At 37.6% G+C, this 23,761-nt stretch overlaps 1 protein-coding gene across 1 annotated transcript; it reads left to right on the top strand.

Annotated features, from left to right (window-relative positions):
* The first annotated feature begins 14,056 nt into the window (after nucleotides 1-14,056).
* On the top strand, nucleotides 14,057-15,094 carry LOC115417525 (beta-1,3-galactosyltransferase 2-like). Its single transcript, XM_030131507.1, has one exon. It carries the CDS (start codon nucleotides 14,057-14,059, stop codon nucleotides 15,092-15,094), a length of 1,038 nt encoding a protein of 345 aa, XP_029987367.1.
* The last annotated feature ends 8,667 nt before the right edge of the window (nucleotides 15,095-23,761 follow it).

Genomic DNA, 23,761 nt, shown 5'->3' with positions numbered 1-23,761 from the left:
TGCTGAGCTTGATGATAAATTTATCATTTGAATCAGGTGTGTTGGAAGAGGGATACATCTAAAACATGCACAATGCTGGCCCTCAAGGACCAGGATTGGACACCCCTGGCATAGATAGTATTCACTGACATCACACATCTGGGGCACTCGGTCAGTCTCCGCCATGATGAGGGGCAAACAAATGCATCGTTGACTGCGTTTGCCTTTGTATGTACATGTGCTTTGTTCAAACTGTGACCTGCGGCTGTTCCACTGTACAGAAGGACAATGGTTAACACTTAAGCCATTCACAGCTGTTACAACAGACAGAACAAAGATGTTAAATGGGGCTTTTATGTAGTACCCAAGGTACTAGTTAACCAGGAGCCTGAGACCGAGGCATTGAGTCAGCAGAGGAGGGAGGTGGGACTCCCTAAACCAGTGGTTCCCAACCTTTTTTTACTTGTGACCCCATTTGAACATCACAAATTTCTGGTGACCCCAGACATTCAAAACAAAGACTTTGTTTTTGCTAAAATTAATTTGTTTTTGATCATGTAATAGTTTGCTATACTATGTTGCAAATAAATGTTACTTTTAGATGACATTTAGTCTATATAATATATGTTATTACGGACGGAAGCAGAAAAACTAGGTGTAGATTACTGCACAAAGTGAGAATTTTATTTTCCTTGGTCAGGATATGTACAGTCAGTCCAGCTTATTCCAAAGTTGTGTATATGTCCATACTTTGCGCTAGGGCTGTGCAATTAATCGAAATTCAATTACGATTTCGATTATTACACGCAACGATTACAAAAATTATGTAATCGAGAAAAAAAGATTATTAATTTTGAGTTGTTTTAATTCACACGCACGCAAGCTACCATGAGCTGCTCTGCCCCGCCCCCCTCTAAGCTACTGCTGCCAGCTAGCCGGCAGGTCCACCCCAAGAGGAAAGTTGTACCTAGCGGTCTGGACAAATGGCAGGAGAATCACAGCAGAAGTGCTTGGTAAACAAAAAAGGCAAGTCCAATTCAATTGTATGGAATCACTTTGGGTTTGATGAAGAAGACGAAGAGCAAAAACACATCACGTGCAAAAAGTGTTTCGTAGTTGTGTCCGCACCGACCGGTAACACAACAAACCTTTTTAACCATCTAAAGTTTAACCACCGCCACCTTTATCATAATCTTATGAAAAACTAAAACACATAAAAACAACTTCGTCCGCAATGCAGGCTTCAGTCTCCGAATCTCTTTATGCGGTAACTCCCGTATTAACCTAACCCTAACCCGTATAACCTTAACGTACGTATTCTTGATGGCTGATGTAAACAGAAGGCCTGAACTGAAACCTCACGGCACGCCACTGAATTTATTATGTTTCATACTACATTGAACATACTTGAATTTATAATTTGCACTTTACGTGAGTTTTTTTTTTTTTTATTGCTACAGTTCTATGGCAAGTCTATAGCAGTTTAATTACAGTGCACTATTTATTTACAAAAGGAAACATACTTGAATTTACAGTACACTTATTTGCATTCAAAGATTTTTTTGTTTCATACAAAAGTGAACATACTTTGTTTTAGTGGTTAAAAGCTTCATTTATGTTTAAAGAGTATATTTTACATTGCTTTGCAGGAAAAAAATAAACAACTTTAAGGTTAAAAAATAATCGTTTTTAATAATCGTGATTACAATTATTGCTAAAATAATCGTGATTATTTTTTTTTCCTATAATCGAGCAGCCCTACTTTGCGCTGCTGTGGATGGATGTGCTTTTTATTGGTTGTCAGTGGAATCCATCCTCTTGTTTCCAGTGTTGTGTATGTGTCCCTGCTCAGAAATGTTTCCCCTGGCTGTGGGAGCATAATTTCAACTTTTTATCTCAAAATCATGACTTTTTATCTCATAATTTTGACTTTGTCTCATAATTGTGTCTTTTTATCTCATAATTATGACTTTTTATCTCACAATTTTGACTTTTTGTAATAATTTCAACTTTTCATCTCATACTCATGACTTTAATTTCAGAATTTTGGACTTTTTGTCTCATAATCACGACTTTTTATCTCATAATTATGACTTTTTGTCTTATAATTATGACTTTTTATCTCACAGTTTCGGCTTTTTGTCTCATAATTTCTACGTTTTATTTCATAACCATGACTTTTTATCTCATAATCATGACTTTTTAGCTCACAATTTCAACTTTTTGTCTCATAATTTCGATGTTGTATCTCATATCCATGACTTTTTATCTCATAATTTTTACTTTTTGTCTCATAATTACCTCCGCCAAGGAGGTTATGTTTGTGCCAGGGTTTGTTTGTCTGTCTGTCTGTCTGTTTGTTTGTTTGTCTGTCCGTTAGTGTGCAACATAACTCAAAAAGTTATGGACAGATTTGGATGAAATTTTCAGGGTTTGTTGGAAATGGGATAAGGAAGAAATGATTAAATTTTGGTGGTGATCGGGGGTGGGGGGGCCCACGGGGGGGGGGGGGGGGGGGGGGGGGGGGGGGGGGGGGGGCACTGATCAGCCTTGGCGGAGGTCTGCGCTCTCCGAGTGCTTCTAGCTGTGTCTTTTTATCTCATACTTATTAGTTTTAACTCACAATTCTGACTTTGTCATAATTTTGACTTTCGTCTCATAATTATGACTTTCTATCTCACAATTTCAACTTTTTGTCTCATAATTTTGATGTTTTATCTCATAATTTCACCTTTTTGTCTCATAATTGTGTCTTTTTATCTCACAATTATGACATTTTATTTCGCAATTTTGACTTTCTCTTATAATTTCGTCTTTTCATCTGACAATTATGACTTATCGCACAATTTTGACTTTTTGTCTCATAATTCCACTTTTTATCTCATAATTATGACTTTTTACCTCATAATTATGACTTTTCCCCCCATAATTATGACTTTTTATCTCATAGTTATGACTTTTTATGTCAGTTTTGACCTTTTTTATGAATTTGACTTTTCATCTCATAATTATGACTTTTTATCTCATAATTTCAACTTTTTTCTCATAATCATGACTTTTCATCTCGTAATTATAACTTTTTATCTCACAATTTTGACTTTCTGTCATAATTTTGACTTTTCATCTGATAATTCTGACTTTTTAATCGCACAATTTCGATTTTGTGTCTCATAATTTTTGATTTTTTTTTTTTTCATCTCATAACCACAACTTTTTATCTCATAGTTATGACTTTTTTTATCTCATAATTATGACTTTTTATCTCATAATTTCGACTTTTTTCTCATAATCATGACTTTTTATCTCATAATTATAACTTTTTATCTCACAATTTTGACTTTCTGTCATAATTTTGACTTTTCATCTGATAATTGACTTTTTAATTGCACAATTTCGACTTTGTGTCTCATAATTTTGATTTTTTTTTTCATCTCATAACCACAACTTTTTATCTCATAGTTATTAACTTTTATCTCATAATTATGACTTTTTATCTCATAATTTCACTTTTTATCACATAATTCTGACGTTTTATCTCATAATTTTGACTTTTTATGTCATAATTATGAGCTTCCTAAGTACGGAACCCCGTTTCCGCGACTGAAAAAACAAAATCCCCACGGTAAATTCTAATTATAGGATGAAAAACAGAACTGCTGCTCCTGCGGCCATGGGAAACATCTCTGTGCGGGGCTCCGTACCTTGGCACACCGGCAGCAGACGCGGGGGCCTGTGGGTCCTGACGCGGTCTATTTAAACAGACCTGCCCGGGGTCCGGGTAGGCCACGGACTCACGGCTCTTTGTCCTCATCCACGCAATCGGATCCATTTGGAGACAAACCCATCCACTGTCCCCACTCAGGACGGACTCGGGCTCCATGCTCCATTCGGGTGCCGCCGTTCCCATCCGGTCCAAGCAGGTTTGTCGAAACCGGCCTGTCCGTGGAGCGGTCCGGGGCCTCGGGGGCGGACCGTGGGGTCAGGTCGGCCTGCTCCTGTCCGCACTGTCGGCGTTTGTCCCACGAAGGATGAAGAGGAAGGTCACCGCTTCATCTCAGTGAGTTGTGGGTGTGTTAGTTCTGAGGAGGTTCTGGTGGACACTAGTGTGAGACTGGACCACCTGTGGCTGCGACTTGGTCTCATGACTCAGAAATATGGAATACTTTTTACCAGTGGTGTAGTTCAGGGTGGTTTACAGAGAATACCTACTTATTTTTCAGTCAGTATTGGGTAAACCCACTCCTAAACCCCCCTGACATGCACCATTCAGTACCTGAGCCAAATTAGCCATGATATCCCCTAGGACAGTGAAGCCATGACCCGCCCAACTCTGCCTCTAATTGGCTAGTACGTGGTACCTTCGCTGATTAGATTGGCTAACTTTAGGCATGAGGACTGATGAGCCAATCAGAGGCAGAGTAGGGCACGTCATGCCAAGGAAAATAATGCTAGCATATGCTGCGTTCCAAGCAACTCGTAACTCGTATTTTTCCAACCTTGTACCTGTGAAAATATACTGGAATTTTTTTTTAAAATACACTTGAATGGCAGTCAAACTTGTGACTTCCCACTCGTGAACTCATACTAGATCGATGTACTCCCAGTTCCGAGTTCTGACGTCACGTAGCAATGGCGGCCCCCATGGATGAGGTGTTTATGCAAATGGTTTGTTAAAACAAGGTATTGCTCTGACATTATTTATCTGCTAATGTTCTGAATAATCAACAGCTACTCTAGCGTGAGCTAGTTTTCAGTCCATTGAGTGCAAGAATAAATTAATACCAAATCTGAATCCAAATATACTAATAATGTAACATAATTGGTATAACAGCTTCTCTTGCCTTATGCACCGTTTTTTACTCCTCTGTTTCCTTCAAATAAGCAAAGAGCAAACACCTTTGGTGATAGACATGATTGTAAATGAGCATAATGTACGGTCCACCATGCTGGTTTGTTAACATCTACCTACAACAATTCCTTGCGCTCAGGCAGTTTAGCGTGACTTGCCTGGAACTTTGCAAAGTGAGTCATGGTTTGAACTCATGACTTACAGGCTCAAAAACTGGCCTGGAATGCAGCATCAGCGCCAGAACCAGGGTTCTGCTTAGTGCTGTCCACCTCTGGAACCTGATTGGACACCTCAGTGCCAGTGCCACCCCTGTTGATTGACAGGTTACTGCAATGGACAGACATGACGTTTGACAACCAACATTCAGTTCATCGTGGTTTCCAAGTGAACATTTGTGTCCGCCCTGACATATTGTGTTTATAATGTGTATCTGTATTCTTGGTACTTTAAGTATGGCAGTGTTTTGCTGCAGTAATATCTAACTGTTGTCGTATTTACATTTTTTATTCCGTAGAAGTACCTAGTTCTAGGGACACACTAGTGCCAAACATACTTTAAAAAAAAAAGTAATTAGAATGCACTTATAAATATACATTTGATGACACTGCTAGAAAATATTAAGTATAGTCAGCTCATTTGTAGATAAAGTTGAATGTGTGAACAAATTTAAGTTAAATGGATTTAAATTAATGCTGCGGTCCAGGCAACCCGTAACTCGTGTTTTTCCAACCTTCTACCAGTAAAAATGCGCTTGAATGGCAGTCAAACCTGTGACTTCTCACCTGTGAACTCGTACTAGATCGATGTACTCCCAGTTCCGAGCTCTGACATCACATAGCCGGTCAAACAACAATGGCGGCCCCCATGGATGCAGTGTTTATACATATTATTTGTTAAAACAAGGTATTGCTCTGACATTATTTGTCCGCAAATGTTCTGCATAACCAGCACCTACTCTGGTGTTAGCTGGTTTTCAGTCCAATGAGTGCAAGAATAAATTAATACCAAATATGTATCCAAATATACAAATTACGTAACATAAGAGGTATAACAGCTTCTTTTGCTTTATGTACCATCTTTCTTCCTGTTTCCCTCAAATAAGCAAAGAGCAAGAACTTCTGGGACAGAAATGACTATAAATGAACATAAGCCTTGTATGGTCCACCATGCTGGTTTGTTTGCATCTAACTACCACAATTCCTTGCGCTCAGGCAGTTTGGCGCAACTTGCCTGGAACGTTACAAAATTGTGAGTCGTGGTTTGAAGTCATGACTTACGGGCTCAAAAACCTGCCTTGAATGCAGCATAATAAGTTTTAGTTATGACCACACCTCTTTTTCTTTTGACCATGTAAATTGTCACCTGCCTGTGCATGTCTGGACAAGACAGTCTCAGTGTTTTCAGTCAAAGTAGCTGCTATAGGAGTTTTGGTGCTTATCATACAAGATACAAATCAAAAAGTTCTAAGCGGCTGTCGGCTATTGACAGTTGTTTGTTTTAACCATGAGAGGAGTGTTTTGTTTTATTGTCCAAAACGTAGTTTTGTTTTATTGTCCAGTTCCACCAGTACCATGGATCTGTTCCACAGACATTATCTCTTAGCTCGGTGTCCGCTAGCTGACTTCCTACTTTTCTCAGTGGGGGAGACTGTAAACCTGGGTAAGTTGAATTTACTTGAAAAAAAAATTGAGAATCACAAAGAGGATGAAAAGTACGGAAGCGTATTGCATTCACAAAAAAAAATAATTTCAGCTCTGTTTTTCTGAATTAATGAGATAATTATCTCATAATTACGAGAAAAAATAAGTTAAAAAAAAAAAAATTGGCGCTGTTTTTCTGAGTTTATGAGATACTGTTTCCTGAAAAAAAAAAAAAAAGCTCTGTTTTTCTGAGTTTATGAGATACTGTTTTCCGAAAAAAAAAAAAAAAAAAAAGCTCTGTTTTTCTGAGTTTAGGAGATACTGTTTTCCGAAAAAAAAAAAAAAAAAGCTCTGTTTTTATGAGTTTACGAGATACTGTTTTCCGGAGAAAAAAAAAAAAAAAAGCTCTGTTTTTCTGAGTTTACGAGATACTGTTTTCCCGGAAAAAAAAAAAAAGCTCTGTTTTTCTGAGTTTACGAGATACTGTTTTCTGAAAAAAAATAAAATGTGGCTCTGTTTCTCTGTGTCAGTGGGACAGTGGTCCCTGGTCCAGGCAGGAGCTCCTTCTATCTGTGCTGCTGAAAGCCTCTCGGGGGAGCGTGAAGTTGTTTCCGTTCTCGTAACCGGTTCCGATTACGGATCATGGAACTAGTTTCATTCACAGAAATCAGAACCAAGCCCCGTTTTGTGCACGGATCAAGCCCTTCAAGCACACCGGCGCTCGGAGCCTGTAACCCTGCTTCCTGACAGGGCACGACCGCGGTGATGGGAGTTGGCATTAATGAAGTCAAATAAAATGACATTCACCAGCATTAAAGAAAATATACACAGCAGAAGAGTGCAAATGTGGATTCATTTATTTGTCGGACCTGATGGAAAGCATTAGTCAGAACTAGATCCATGGAGGAGCGGCTTGGTGAACCGGTTCGTCCCCCCACAATAACTTTCCATCAGGTCCAGGCGGACAGCTATGGGGGTGGGGGGTGAACCGGGACACCAAGACGCTCCTCCACAGATCTAGTTCTGACTAATGCGTTCCATCAGGTCCGACAAATAAATGAATACACATTTGCACTCTTCTGTTGTTTCTGTTTTCTTTAATGCTGGTGAATGTCATTTTATTTGACTTCATTAATGCCAGGACCTGGAGTACGCTGCTGACACCATCCTGCTCAGCACATCCTACAGTCAGCTGACAGATGCTCTGGGCAGTTACAGTGAAGAGGCACAGAAGCTTGGCCTCCAAGTGAACTGGACAAAAACCAAGCTCAGAAAAACAGAGCTTTTTTTTTTTCCAGAAAACAGTATCTCGTAAACTCAGAAAAACAGAGCTTTTTTTTTTTTTTTTTTTTTTTCGGAAAACAGTATCTCGTAAACTCAGAAAAACAGCGCCGATTTTTTTTTAAACTTATTTTTTCTCGTAATTATGAGATAATTATCTCATTAATTCAGAAAAACAGAGCCGAAATTATTTTTTTTTGTGAATGCAATACGCTTCCGTAGAAAAGTGCCATACCTGAGAAATTAAGAACTAAAAAAAAGCCTTAGGAGTAGAGTTATCAGATTTTGCAAAGTCCCATAAATTAAAAAGACATGAGGTCAGAGAAGTTCTAAATGTTGAGTCTGGTTTGGACAACCAGTCAGGCAAGACATGGAAAACATCATTTGGAATTGGAAATGAGTGTAATCATTGTATATTGTTAATGTTTTAACTGTATTAATTAATGAGGGTCAAATTTTTGAATCAACACCTTCACTTGTTTTTGGACCCTACTCCTAATATTCAGAACACACACTGATGCTTGATACTTGCTTTTCCATTCTGTTTTTCATGTTTTCTGTTTTTGACTATTACATTAAGTTGGACTTGGATCTGAACCAGACCTGAATGAGTGCAGCTGCAGTGGCAGAGCCATAGTCACACAGGGAGTGTTTTGCACAACAACATGAGTTATTGCTGGTTTTCTCATTGGTCTGTGATGTCATATACTGTCTCTGGGTTCACTTATCATCACATGGAAACTGGTTGTCACTCTACCACTGTCTGTGTGACGATGAAGACCAGAGGAAGTAAAGTTGCAGTTCTTAAAGCAGCAAAGGACTTTCATCACAACTTTTTTTCATGTGTAAAACTCCAGTGTTTGCCTAATTATCACTAATCCATTAGTCTTTCCGTGCTTACGCACGTGAGTCAGTTCCCTCACGGTGAACAGCTTCAAAGAAGATGACTTCATCATAAACACAGTCCGCTTGTTTAGATAACAAACTGAAACGTCACTCGGGCCTTTTTGGAAATTTTGTGGCTAAGTGCATTGTGGGAATGGGAATTCCACGCAGCAGTAACTGAAGTCTAAGTATTGTTTTTCATGATCACACACCCCATATTATAAGATGACAACTGACTTACAGTGATTCCCTCTATTTCTTGTGACCCTGTATCGTGGACATGCTTCCATGGCTTGTTGTCGCCATGTTTGTTTTGGTCTTCCCCCAAAGTAAGTACTTGTACTGATGTATTGTGTGAGTTTTCACATAATAATTTGTTTTGACCAGATGTGTGATGAAAGTCATACACTGCTTTAAAGGAATGATATAAAAAAAAAAAAAAAAATCACCCATTTACAAAGATGCTGCATCATAGACTTTGTAAATGATATTAAACTGTTCCCTTCCTGTGTAAGAGGGCGTGGATACAAGGACTGAGAACACTGACTGATTGTCAATCAAATGTCTGTCCTTGGTCTGGATCAGTATTACACTGACTTACAGGACAGTAAGATTTAATAGAACGGAACGTGCAGGCACTTGAAAACCCTTGGCCTGACTTATCAGATGCACTGCTGCCACCCAGTGGCCTGACTTATCAGTGCATGGCAAAGTTTTTGGACGGACGGACGACCAACTGATGATAATACCCTGCGGCCAGTGTGGCCAGGGGTAAAAACTAATCAATACATTTATAAGGGCAAGAATAAAAATGAAGTAGCATTTATGTGAAACAAACTTAATTTGCATTTATCCTAAAGGTACAGTACATATGTTAAAATCCACGAAAAACATGTCACCACTCACATCCCTGTGATTTAACTCCTCTTTTATTCTTATTTTGCTGTAAATTCATGACTACTATTCCTTCTGTTAATTGTTTTAATCATATTTTAATTCGAATACTGTCTTTAGTATGATTTTTATCTAGTCTGTGCCTTATTTCTATCATTTCATTAAGTTTTTTTTTCCCACTGGATGTTCTATTTATTTATAAATATATTGAGTTACCTTTGCATATGAATTGTTCTATGTAATTTAAACAGACCTGTCTCATTTTGCCGATTAGGCCTCACAATTGTGCTTTTCATTTTGCACTTATGGAGACATAAGGACCAGGACAGTTGTAGTGGCAAAAATTTATGTCACTTATGTAACTGCCAAACCTAGGTCATTTAGGCCGCTCATATCTGACATTTGTGTGATTCTTATCTGACTAGGTATATTCATATCATTATATAACTTGTGTGCCTCTTACTTTAAACCTTTTCTATTCTCTCTGTGATCAGGCTGACATGTGACACAGAGCATCCTACACTATCCATATCTAATGCCATAGATACACTCTTGGACCATCGTGCAGTAGAAGGACATGGACTGTTTTATCTCGCACATGCTCAGTAGAGGGACCCTGAGTGTCTCCTATCTCATGATGGCTCCATGATGTTTTGACTACTTGTCAGCTGACTTTTACTTTGCCCTCATTTCTGTTAGAATCATGTCTGTCATGCCATATGTGGTGGAAAAATTTACTTTTTATATTTTATACTCTTTTAATATGTTATACTGTTAAGTACATGCTGAGTCATTGTTATGTGTGATGTTTACCACTCTGTAACACCCCCGACTCGGGAACGGAGTTCTTACCTTGAGTTAAAACCAGGGCCGGACTGAGACTCATTTTCAGCCCTGGAGTTTCATACCTCAGACCGGCCCACTTTAGATCACTACCGATTATTATTAAAATCATACGATTCTAACCTTACATGTTAGGTCTACACACTGTTCTCCAAAGCTTTGTAATTCAGTGTATTTTCTAAAATATTTCCAATTCATTGCAAGTAAAGGTTGCTTCACAATGTGGATTTATTTCAACAGTGAGTGCACATCCACATCTCCTACATTATTATTCCTCACAACACAACAATAACAGAATCTATATTTTTGTTCTTATAAGTGTTAACATTTTTCAAACCTTTAAAATGTTTGAAATGAAATGAAAGAATATATAAAAATATTGAAAAAAAAAAATAATTAAAAAAAAATAAAGCTTGCTGCTTTTTCTAATAACTATTATTTTTGTATCCTCTGCAACAAAAGATTTCCATCACAACTTACTTGCAGTTTGTTCCATCTTTGCTATTGAAAACTTTTGGTACAGTGATATTAGGGGTTTGATGAGGATGATAAGAAAAAAATGCCTGTATATCCTGTGACTGAGGGCAAGCAAAGCAGTCAAAGCTAACAACAGACTCCTCTTCATCTGTCACATTTGTGCCTAGTGGTTCAGGGTTGTGCTGCTGAGCTGCTCCTCTGTCATCAGTAGACTCTGCTCTCCCTTTCACACTTCCTCCAGTTTCTCTAGACTCACCTGCACCTGGATCACAATAAAAAATAATATCTACAGACATTTTGACTTACTTAACTAATTAAGATATTTACATTGGCTAAATATGCAGGCTTATTTGATATTACTTTATGCTATTGCCTTTCAGTTGTGGGCTTTGTGTATTTACTGTCTCACTTTTAATATTAAAAATTAAAATAGGTCAAGACTATCATTTGGGTCTAGAAAGTGGTTTTAGTGGAACTAATGCTTGTTCACACAGTCTGTTCCAACAGCTCACCTTTTCCTTCCATGCTGACAGGAACAATCCCCTCATCACTACTGGCTCCTGGCTCTGCTTCTGACACTAAAGCACAGTTTAAAAATGGTCATAATTCTCAGCACAAATCTATTTCCAAAGCCTTGGTGTCAGTTTCATTCATGTAGTGCTGAATCCTGGAGCATCTCAGAGCACCTTTCATACTGAACAGGCCTACACCATACTCTTCATTGGAGCCTATTTATTAATAATATTCAGTCTATGAGCAGTCCTACCTGCCCACTCTGGACTTGTGGGCTCATGGCTGGTGTCTGCTGCTGGATCTGCTTTCTGACTCTGAGGAGCTACAAGACAAAGTTTCCCAGCTATGTGGCGTTGCATCATACTATTATTCAAATTGCATAACGTTATGTTCCATGCCACAATGCCACACAATTCACTGACTCCGTAATTAACTAACTTGAAAGGTGGTTTACCCGGTTCATCGTCCTCATTAGTTGTTTCCAACCGGAGGTCGTTTTTGTGAAAAAGTTGCAGATTTTGGCACATTTGGCTGTGTTTGCTTCCAGAGCTTTCCTCTTTTTAGTTCTTGCCTTCTCTGTGCCACCCTTGTTCTTTCTATTAAAACAGCAAACACAGCTGACCATCCACAGCCTACAGAGCACAGATCGTATATGCTCCACAGCTACAGTATAGAGCTACTGTAAGCGATCTTTCTGTTCTGCCCATTTATGGAAGGATTTGTTCATGTAAACTGACAGGATGTGGTGAGGAGTGCTTTTATTGTGAAGGCAGAAAGTGTGGTGTGGGTGGAAGCGCTGATTTGTTAGGGCTGCGGTGTTAAGGACGGTGTGGAGAAATAAAGTGCCTCCCAAGTTAAGCCTGTCATTTTACATGAACAAATCCTTCCATAAATGGGTAGAACAGAAAGATCGCTTACACTACTAACCGTTTGCACGGACATGTTACGTCAGGTCACGGTGTGTCCGCAAAGAAAGAGGAAGAAAACAGTTTGCTAGTAGAGGGGGTGGGGCCCAGGAACAGCGGCTGCAGATTACTTGATCAACTCAGTGCTATGACTGAACGCCGGCCCCCAAAAAATAAATAAATAAAATATTAAATACATATTTAACGTGAACTCCGGCCCTCGCGGCCCAAATATTATACCGGCCCACCGGGAATTGTCCTGGTCCTCCCGATTAGCCAGTCCGGGCCTGGTTAAAACCCAAACACCTAAATGTCTGGATATGTGATGGCGCCTGCATGCTAGATATTATTTAAACAAGGTAAGGGGTAAGAGGCCAATATGGCCTCTTCCCCCCCGGAACCAGAAGGACTGGTATGGAGTGGTATGATTTACATATGGGGATGTCATTTGGGTGTCACCATTGGGGGGGTTGGATTTTTGGTCTATATAATCTTTAATATTTTCATGGTTAATCAGACTTCACTTACAGAGCTTTTTCTGTGATTGATTTCTCAATAAATGCATTTATTATTTTAACTCTAACTTTCTCCTTCTTTCTTTGTGTGGGTCATCAGTTGAACGGTACATTTCCACGACATATCTAGTGTGTATAAAACCTCACTGTCTGTGCTCCTCCTTACCCCTCCTTACCCCTCACACTTCAGCTTCGTGCTTTTGTTAGAGAGGGGTCCTCCTTGCAAGGGGTGAATAAAACTAACATGTAAGACCAGCTTTGACTTTTGTGTTCTCTACTGACAGATTTTTCCACCACACAGTGGAGAAGTCATGTGACACCATTACAAGAAATGACTTTCTCTTTGCGTGTTAGCTAACTCACGTGCTACACTTAATCATTAATTTAATCATTAGTTCAGCAAAATATTATCTACACAAAATGATTTGGCCAAAAAATATTCTGGAGTCATCAGATTGCAGTGATCATATAAACAGTATAATATGATATACTTTATCAGATAACAGCACTAATCATATTATGAGAAATCGGATTAACACACCTGGATTTTTCCACATTACTTCAATTTATTTTTGTCTTTTACATGGACATGTAAAAAAACAAAATCAGAAAATGGAAGTGATGTAGTCAAATGTGAGTGGAAGACAATAGTAACACATGTACCTTTTTTTCCTAATCTTACCTGAATATATCCTTATTTGTTGTGCATATTTCTCATCTGTAGTACAGAGTTAGTTTTTTTGTATATTTCAGTAGTTTTAGTAGTATTTTAGTAGTATATCTATGTATATTTCATATTTTATCCTGTAGCTGTTGCACATACCTACAATTCCCTGTATTTTGTGTGATATTTTTGTTCTGTCCTCTTTTGCACTAAGTATTTTTGCTGTTAAACAGAGCAGAGGTGCCAAAGTGATTTTCATTATTTCTGTGACAGTGACAATAAAGATCTATTCTATTCTATTCTATTCTATTCTATTCTATTCTAACAGGAAGTTTGACATACACATACATATATACTCCAAAAGAAACCTTTTTTTTGTTTAAGTTGGTTTAAGGTGTTTCAGTTTTGTCACCTTTCTGAAGTGCATGTGAGCATGTCAGATGAGATTATTACAATTATTTGATGAACCCCAGTTTTTTATTTTAGTTTTATAGTCATGTAAACTGGCTCATTGTAACTCTTCTTCTCTTTAAAGGCATGCTGGGAGCTCGTCCTGTCATGGGAAGCCTTTCCTTCAGTCCAGGTTCCAGGTTCTGCTCCTGCTGTGTATTATGCTCTTCGTCCTTTGTTACATCAGTGACTCATTTTCCTGGTGGGAGAGCTTTCAACTTAATGACCGGTACCAGAAGTTTTTCAATTGGACCACTGAGGTTTATTCTTCTCCTGTTTATCAAGTCCATCCAAAACTTTCAGTCATACTTAATGAAACCCATGCAACCACTAACCCACCCCCTACAACACCTCCAGGTCCTCAGTACCATGTGGCTTTCCCACAAAACTACCACTTTAGTTTGGATCAAGCTGACACATGTAAGAACAAAACCCCTTTCCTGGTCCTGATGGTTCCAGTGGCGCCAGATAATGTCGAAGCGCGTAATGCGATCAGGCAGACCTGGGGAAAAGCTGAAGTGGTTCAGGGTGAGGTGGTTCTTACTCTGTTCATGCTGGGCCTCTCTGGACAAGCTGATGTTGAGAAACAGCAGGAGAAGATCCAACATGAAAACCTGCAACACCAAGACCTGATCCTGAGTGACTTCCTTGACTCATATTTCAATCTGACCATCAAAACCATGGTGATCATGGACTGGCTGGCCACTCACTGCAATAATGCAGCTTATGCCATGAAGATCGACTCAGACATGTTCCTGAATGTTGATAATTTAGTCATCACGCTGAAAAAACCAGAACTCCCCAAGGTAAACTACCTGACAGGGATGTTGATGTGGAACAGCGAAGTCATCCGCCTAAATTCCTCAAAGTGGTACGTCTCTGAGGAGGTTTACCCATATCCTACATACCCACCGTATCCTTTAGGGGCGGGATACGTCTTCTCCAATGATCTTCCAGGGAAATTGGTGGAGATCTCCAAAACAATCACACCTTTTAACATAGAGGATGTTTATATCGGCATGTGCTTGAAAAGGCTGGGGCTGAGTCCTTCATCACCTCCAGATCCATCCCAGTTTAATGACTATCACAGAGGATACAACCGTTGCATGTTCTCCAAGGTCATCACCTACATTCTGAACTCTACAGAAGAGTTGGTGAACTTCTGGACAGATTTGAAGAAACCTGGCTCACCTTGTTAAACCAAGAATTACAACCGTAGATGATCTAATAGTCATAGTTGTAGGTTGATCTCCAACAGATGCACTCGTAGATGATGTGTTGACTGTTGGGAGTGCAGCAGTAAACACAGGTCTAATACATGAAGTTGAATGAGGAGCTGCAGTTTTACATCACAGCTCCCATTTACTAAGTTATTAAAGGCCGTTCCTGACGAGTTCAATATAATAATGATGTAGTGACCTGTTTATGGGGATTTATTCTCCTCTCATAGTCAGACATGAAACTACTGAACCACCCACAGGTCCTCAGTACTATGTAGCTGTCCAATAAATCTATCACTTTATAATGGATCTCAGTGAAACTTACTAGAATGAAACCCCTTTCATAGTCTTGACGGTTCCAGTGGCACCACATAATACAGTAACAGGTCCATATCCACTATAGTTTATGAGCTATGAGTGTCAAAATCCAAAATTCCAATTATAATTAATACTTAAGTGTAAAAACAGCTAGTTAATATAAACCTTATAGGGATTCATATCTAGAATCTGCAGTTCTAGGTTTACTCCTATGTGTTTAAAGGCCTATTTCGACGAGTTCAGTACAGTAACGACCTCGATGTCCACTCACCAGCCAATGCAGTGTCGATTTATAGATGCCTGTGATTGTACTGAAACCTCACATATATTTAAGGTATATCTGTATTATAAAAGCCAAGTGGCCTCTGTGGGTGTGCATGTATGTGTGTCTTGGGATTCACACAAAATCCATAAAGAGCTGACAGCTGCAGTTTGGCATACTTATGTATTTTTGGTCAACAAACAGACTAACTAAAATGGCAAATTGATAGGGTCAGTATTTTGGGAGATATTAGTAATTTTGGAATACAATAGCCTTACAATCACGTTGCTTTGGCGGTGACTGCTGGACAAATGCGCTATAGCATGCACGAATACACAACAGCATCAAAACTACCACGTCTAGAACCTGTGGATCCCCATGAGTCTAAGTGCTAGTTAAGGTTTATTTAAGGACAGTGCATGTCCAGGAGTAGATTTCCTGTTTATTTCTTGTTACTTACACCCAAGGGAATTTTAGGATGTTGCATAAAGTAAGTAATGTGTAAAGAAGAAAGACCCTTATATCTCATCTAAAAAAATAAATAAATAAAATTATGTTTAGTTGCTGTTTTAAATCTTTTAGAATTTTTTTTTTTTTTTTTTTTTTTTACCACAAGGCACTCAAGCTATTAAATACTATATATTTTATGTTGTATGTTGCACCATTGTGTTTTGTAATGTAACTTTTCTAATTGAATGAAATAAATGAATACATAAATAATAAAAAAAAAAAAAAAAATTAAACCACATTCAAACTGCTGTTGGCATTTTTTTAAACTGTTTAACCCTCCTCAAGAACCCCTAACATCCACTGATGCAACATATTTAATACCTGTTGATCAATTAATCCTATCAATACATGTAAATAATTGCTGTAAAATGCAGTTTGTCATCTTTTCATGGTCATCAGATATGACCCATTTGGATGTTCAGAGGCTCCGTAGTGAACATAGAAACACCGTCATCTTGTGCAACATTGATTCACCAGTAAAACCCATGGAGTTTGATAATTGACAGTGGATGGAGACAATGTTATTGTATATTTCACTAAAAAAGTCTTTTTCTTCAGTTTTCTGTTTCGAGATAACAACCTTTGAATTTGCACTGAGCTTTTATGAACTATTAAATATAGAAAAATCTGAAAAATGTAGAAACTATACTATCTAAAATATGTTGTTTTATCCTTGAGTCTTGAACATTTAAAGTTGAATTCCTGAGATAATGTCATAAGAACTGAAAAATTCAGATGAAGCAAATGTGAGACCTTTGTACTCTGAGGTAAAACCAAGTCAAGCAGGTATTACCTTTGTGCAGCATATTAGATCAAATAAAGTGCTTTAGACCTCTAGTATTAACCCTTTAAGACCTAGAACTAGATGCTTGTTTCATGTTTCCTTGTTGGTATTTTAGGCTACAATTTGAGAGCAGGTCTTAATGCGCAATTTGGATTTTTTGGTGAAATCCGATTTTTTTTTTGTGTGCTCATTCATATTACACATTAAATGCGACTTCAGTCAGTTTTGAGTATGAACTGAATGTGACCCTGAAGTGACCCACGTGCACAAAAGAGGTCCTGATGTAATATGTGACCACACAAGCACGCACTGTGTTTACAGAAGTAGATATGTTTTTCCCACCGCTCCTCCTTCTGGAACGCAGAATTGTAACCATTCAAACTGAAGTTTCATTGCAAAATATCAGACTTACTGGATTTAGGACCACATATGAAAGTGGCCTGGGTCGGATTTGAAAAAATGGGATTTGTGCTGTTCAAACTGTCTAACAGATCGGATACAGGTCACATACGGGCAAAAAAATCGGATTTGGGCCACATTTGCCTGGAGTCTGAACGTAGCCTTTTTCTTCACTTTTTATTGTATCATCGTTTTGTCGTCTGTCTGTTTGTCCATCCATTCAACAGAGTAATTGCGTTATCTGAGGAATGCATTGATGTATCTGCACCAAAATTATACTGTGGATACATCTTGGCATGGAGCAGAAGCCTATTGAAAATAGGTGACCTTGACCTACTTTTTTAGGGTCAAATGGTGACATGTCTTGTAATCGTATCATCTAAAGCAGGGGTGTTTAAGGGGCCATATTTAGCCCAATTTGATCTCAAGCGGGCCAGACCAGTAAAATAATGACTTAATAACCTATAAATAATGACAAATCCAAGTTTTTCTTTTTGTTTTAGTACAAAAAAACCCCCAATTAAATTATGAAAATATTTACCTTTTACAAAAAAAGATGTGTATAGCCTGAAAAAACTGAAATTTAATTTGAAAAATTAGTGCATTTTCAACAATATTATGCCTCGACTTATTATTTATACATGTACATTACACACAGTGTTACATAAACATTTGGTAACAGGCAGAATATTGTTAAAATTTTGGAGTTTGGAACTAAAATTTGAACAATTTCTACAATATTACATCTCTTATTATTAACACAACTACAGATCACAGTGGATCCATAAATGCACAAAACATTTAGTAACATGCAGAATATTGTTAAAATTGCACATTTCGGGTTGTTCATGTTTGTTTTGTTTATGTATTTATTTGCATTTTATTGGGAAAGAATAGTTTTGTAAATGCAAATATTTTCACAGTGTAATGCTATTTTTTTTTTTCACTTCATTTTTTCCCACATAATTCCACATAATTTTTCACAAAGAAAATTTGTAGTTGTCATTATTTATGTATGTATGGTATGAACCATCCAGACCACTCAGGTCATCTGGTGCAGGTCTGCTCTGTGTTCCAAAAGTCAGAACTAAACACGGAGAATCAGTGTTCAATTTCTATGCTCCGTATATCTGGAACAAACTACCAGAAAATATCAGGTCTGCTGAGAGTCTGAGTTCTTTTAAGTCAAGGTTAAAGACTCACCTGTTCACTGCTGCCTTTGACTAAAAGGCTTTTGACTTTTTAAATTTTATATTCTCTTTCGAAACTCTGCACTGCAACTCTTACTTTATTATGTGTGTGTTTTTATATTTTTGGATTTTATGTGTTGTGTTTATGTGTACTTGCTGTTTTTAATCACCTTTACATGTTTCTTTTATAATATTTTAAATGTGTTTCTTTTTCCCTTGTCGTTGTATTTCAATGTCCTGTGTGAAGCACCTTGAATTGCCTTGTTGCTGAAATGTGCTATACAAATAAACTTGCCTTGCCTTGCCTTGCCTGTGGGTTATTGTGGTGTTGTTTTTGCATGAGATCACATTGCTCTGTATGTGGAACCTGAACCAAAATGATTTTGACAACCTTGACTGTTCAGGTTAATTTTTGCACTTTCATCCTGGAACCTTTGGCGGGCCGGTTTTGGCCCCCGGGCCACATGTTTGACATCTGTGATCTAAAGAATGCATTGTGATATCAGTGCCAAATTTATACTGTGGAAGCAGTAAGGGCTATTCCAGTTAGATACACATATTTTAAAACATATCACTCCAGTGACCCTGAGGGAATATAAGTAATGCCATATTGCCAAATAGGCCTCATTAGGTATGTAAAAATATTCCCAGTATATAGACAAGGAATATTGGTGCCCTATTTGCAGTTGTAATGTCAAAGTATATCATAAATCCATAAACATAATGTAACCTATATAAGGAAGGGTCATTTAAGATTGACACGCCTTTTCACTACTGAGTGACTGCTCTATACAATTTTAAAAAAGTATGTGACATCGCTTGAGCTTTTACACATCACAAGCACTGAACATAAAATATTAGCGTTGATGTCACAACACCCTGAAAATAAGAAAAAAAGTTTTTTTTCTTCACTAATTTTACAGTTACATTGGTTTTAGTATAATGGAAGAAAATAAATTATTCCACATGTTCTATTACATATTTAAATTATAATTAACTCTAGCAGTGCTAAATTGCCACTTGCTTGGATTTTGCAGCACCTTAAGACACTTATAGTAAGGGCAAGACTTGAATAACAAGGACCTATTCCCAGATCTACACTCCACTGTGTTGGGTATTAAAATGTTTTGCATGCTGGATGTGTTCCCAAAAAAATTTTCATAGGTTTGTTGTGGTGATATGTTTGCTTGAAACAGCCTTGTGCAGTTATAATATCTGAGCACTTTCAAATATAAATATGTATGTCATAAGTTTTACATAAAGATAGTCTAATCTAAATTATAGGGCACTTACTCTCAGAAGAATCTTGCACTATATTTGGCTGAGGGGTATTACAAGTGCACAGCATGTTATGTTTCTGCTTTGACATAATAACCTTTCAATTTACTGTGAGTTTTCAGGAACATCTAAATTAAATACATGAAATTAAATACAGGGAAATACATGATTTACAGTGAAAAATGCAAAATACAGAGCATAATATTATAACAAATGGTAATAAATCACTTAAGAAAAGTTAAATGGAGAGAAAAATGTATTTAGGAAGTGCCAGAAACGTAACACTGGGTCTTTACGGGTTAAAAATGATAACCTCATAATAGATTTAAGCATGGTTCTTCACAAGAGCTGAAGGGAATATGCAAAATAAGTGGTAACATCAACATGCAAAAGTGTGTTTCTGATCTTTGTAGAGCATATGTTTCTTCCAGGATATATTCCCTGGGTAACAGTTAACTTTCTGTAGAGAAGTAAATGACTACACACCCGTACAAAACAGGGAAAAAAAATAACCTGCCAAGAATAACAAGCCTGTGGGAAATATATTTCCCATCACCGCTTTGAATTTCCTGTCATTGTTCTGACTCTTGTCACTGTTGAAATCTGAGCCCATGTAGTTCATCATGGGCACAGGGTCAACTAGTATCGCAGTACACATGCACAGGCATCTGTGCTAAAATGATAAAACAGAAAGCATTAGAATTATTTATTGTCATTATACTTATACATAATGAAATTCCAATTGGAGAGTCTCGGCTGAAATACAAGGTGAAATGTAACAACAGTCAAATACAGACACAGTGTTTTAATAATACCTTAAATACACAAACAAAACAACTGGATACCCCAATAGATATGTGTAATATGGATAATAACTTATAACAGAGGTATCAAACATGTGGCCAGGGGCCAAATCCGGCCCACCAAAGGGTCCAGTCTGGCCTGTGAGATGAATTTGTGAAATTCAAAAATTACACTGAAGATATTAATAAAAGTAAATAAATGTATTATTATTATTATTATTATTATTATTATTATTATTATTGTTAATCATTTTAGTTCAAGTTCCACATACAGACATATTTAATCTCAAGTGGGTCAGATCAGTAAAATACTATCATAATAACCTATAAATATTTACAACTCCAAATTTTTCTCTTTGTAAATGTAAATATTTTCATGTCATTGTACTGTATTTACACTAAAACAAACTATCATTTCACAAAAACACGAATAACCTGAACAAATATGAACATTTTGAAATGTCTGAAGTGCAAGTTTACCATTATTTTGCCTTTTATTAAATGTTTTGTGTATTTGTTGATCCACTGTGATCTATAAGTTGTAATTTACATGTGTAAATGATAAACTGAGACATAATATTGTTAAAATCCCACTCAGTTTTCTTAAGAAATTTCAGTTTGTTCATGTTATTTACATTGTTTTAAAGGATAGTTGGTAAATGTAAACATTTTCATCGCATAATTTTGCTTTTTTCGCTCTAAAACTTAGAGGAAAATTTGGAGTTGACATTATTTATATATTATTATGTTATTATTTCACTGGTCCAGCCCACCGCAGATCAAATTTGGTTTAATGTTGCCCCTTAACTCAAATAAGTTTGACACCCCTGTCTTATAGTGTAGCAGTATAACATGCATGTCCCAAATCCTTAAGGGAAAAAGATGAAGGGAAAAAGTAGAAATAGTGACCCTAAATTCAGTTCAGTTCAATGTTACTAGTGATGCACAATAAAAATAATTCCACTTAAATGCATCAAAACTCACAACAAGCCTATTTTGAAGATGCAAGTAGAAAAAGCAGATATTCGTCTTAGAATAGAAAGTAAAAGTAATGAGTCTTTAAGTGCAGTAAAGTATTTGTACTTTTTCACATACTGGGAACTGGATTATGCTGTTTAAAATAAATGACCTTGTTTCCTCATGGAGGTGGTTTATTTTGACCTTTTCACTGGCAACAGGAAGAGACGGACCATTCAGTACATTGTCTACAACAGTGAAAACTACCCCATGATACAACTCTTGCCTGGACGACACCTTTACCAGCTTTATGACGACTTTCTCATGGTACTGAAAGCATATAAACATATCACTTCTTAATACAGTATATAATCCACTTTTGGATATTATATTGAATTAATTTTTTACATTTTCTTCATCAAAGTTAAAAAAAAAAAAGAAAAAAAAAAAGATCTAATTATGGTTTATCCTTAATTTATCACATGTTTTAGGGCTGAAGCTCAACTCTTTGTATTACATTTGTTTTATAAAGCCGCAGGTATATCAATTACAGTCTACTATTTCCTCTAAAAACATTTAAATAACCGTTCTGTATTCTCTGATTGGCCTTGAAAACTGGTTTTTCAGGAAGCGCAACAAACTGCTCCTGTATCTGCTGAGCAAAGGGGAATGAATCCTAAACTGATGAAGTGTTGTGGAGGTGGAGGAGGCATCAAAATACCAAACAGTGTCATGTTACAGCTTCAAGTGAACAAGTGAGCATCTGCAAACTGAAACCTGTTGAGGCAAATACACATGTCGAGCATGTCGACGTGTGCTAAGCTTCATGGCTGGAGAGGTGCTGAGTCAGATCCACAAATATATGAACCCAAAAGAGTGTCGGATTCACCATTTAATTGCCAACAGTTATGCTTGTTGGGTTATGTTTCATATCTCGTATTAGCATTCTTTACACATACATACAAGGCATAAAATTACACCCGCCAAACGCCATTTGTTTGGTGTGTAAACCCCACCCCCCACCCCCGGAATGGCAGACAGGCATTGATACCTGTGCTTGTGCGTCCAGAGTGAAATTAGGTACTTACGGAACACCCCCCCCCCCCCCCCCCCCCCCCGGCTACGGTCTTTCGATTTATTCACTCACCTTGAAATGAAAATACCAAATAAAATAGCAGTTATCTAATTTGATCTGTACATAACTGTATTCTTTAAGTGATGCTTAAGTTGGATTTTCATGATTAAAAAACATACAGTAATTATTGTCAGTCAAATAAGGCATGATTTTTTTTATTTGGCCGGCGAAAAATATTTTGGGCCAGTGAACTTTTGGAGGTCACTAGCCAATGGCAGATGAGGTAAAAACTTAATTTTACACCCTGCATACATACATGATACATACAGACCTGATCAAAATCTTAAGACCAGTTGAAAAATAGCTAGAATTCACCTTTTGCACATTTGGATCTTAATGAGGTTTTAAGTAGAGCTACAATATACAAAAGAGAGAAGGGGGAGTGAGACAAAAAGCACTTTGAAAAAATAATTTATTGAAAACAACAAGTAAACTGAAATAGGCTGTTTATCAGCTGATCAAAAGTTTAAAACCATCGCTCAAAAAAATTACAAAAAACTCTCCAAACCAGAACAAAAAATGTTCTCAGTAGGACTCAGTAATGAGTAGCTCCACCGTTCTTGTTAATCACTTCAAAATTTCGTGTGGGCATGCTTGATGCGAGTGTTTCCAGGAGGCTGGTGGGAACATTGGCTGAAGATGGCTTCATGAAGGGCATCAACTGTCTGGAACTGATGGCCATTTTTATAAACTTCCCTTGCCATCCATCCCCAAATGTTCTCTATGGGATTTAAATCAGGGGAACATGTGGGATGGTCCAAAAGAGTGATGTTATTCTCCCTGAAGAAGTCCTTCGTCAAGCGAGCATTGTGAACTGCAGCGTTGTCCTGTTTTTAAACCCAGCTGTTACCACACAGACGAGGGCCCTCAGTCATGAGGGATGCCCGCTGCAACATCTGCACGTAACCAGCCGCCGTTTGACGACCCCGCACCACCTGAAGCTCCAGTGTTCCACTGAATGAAAAAGCACCCCAGATCATGATGGACCCCCCTCCACTGTGCCGGGTAGA

This window comes from Sphaeramia orbicularis, chromosome 1 (assembly GCF_902148855.1).
Source record: "Sphaeramia orbicularis chromosome 1, fSphaOr1.1, whole genome shotgun sequence".
Taxonomy (NCBI): domain Eukaryota; kingdom Metazoa; phylum Chordata; class Actinopteri; order Kurtiformes; family Apogonidae; genus Sphaeramia; species Sphaeramia orbicularis.
Note: the sequence above shows the minus strand (reverse complement) of the source record. Positions and strands in the feature narration are given on the sequence as shown.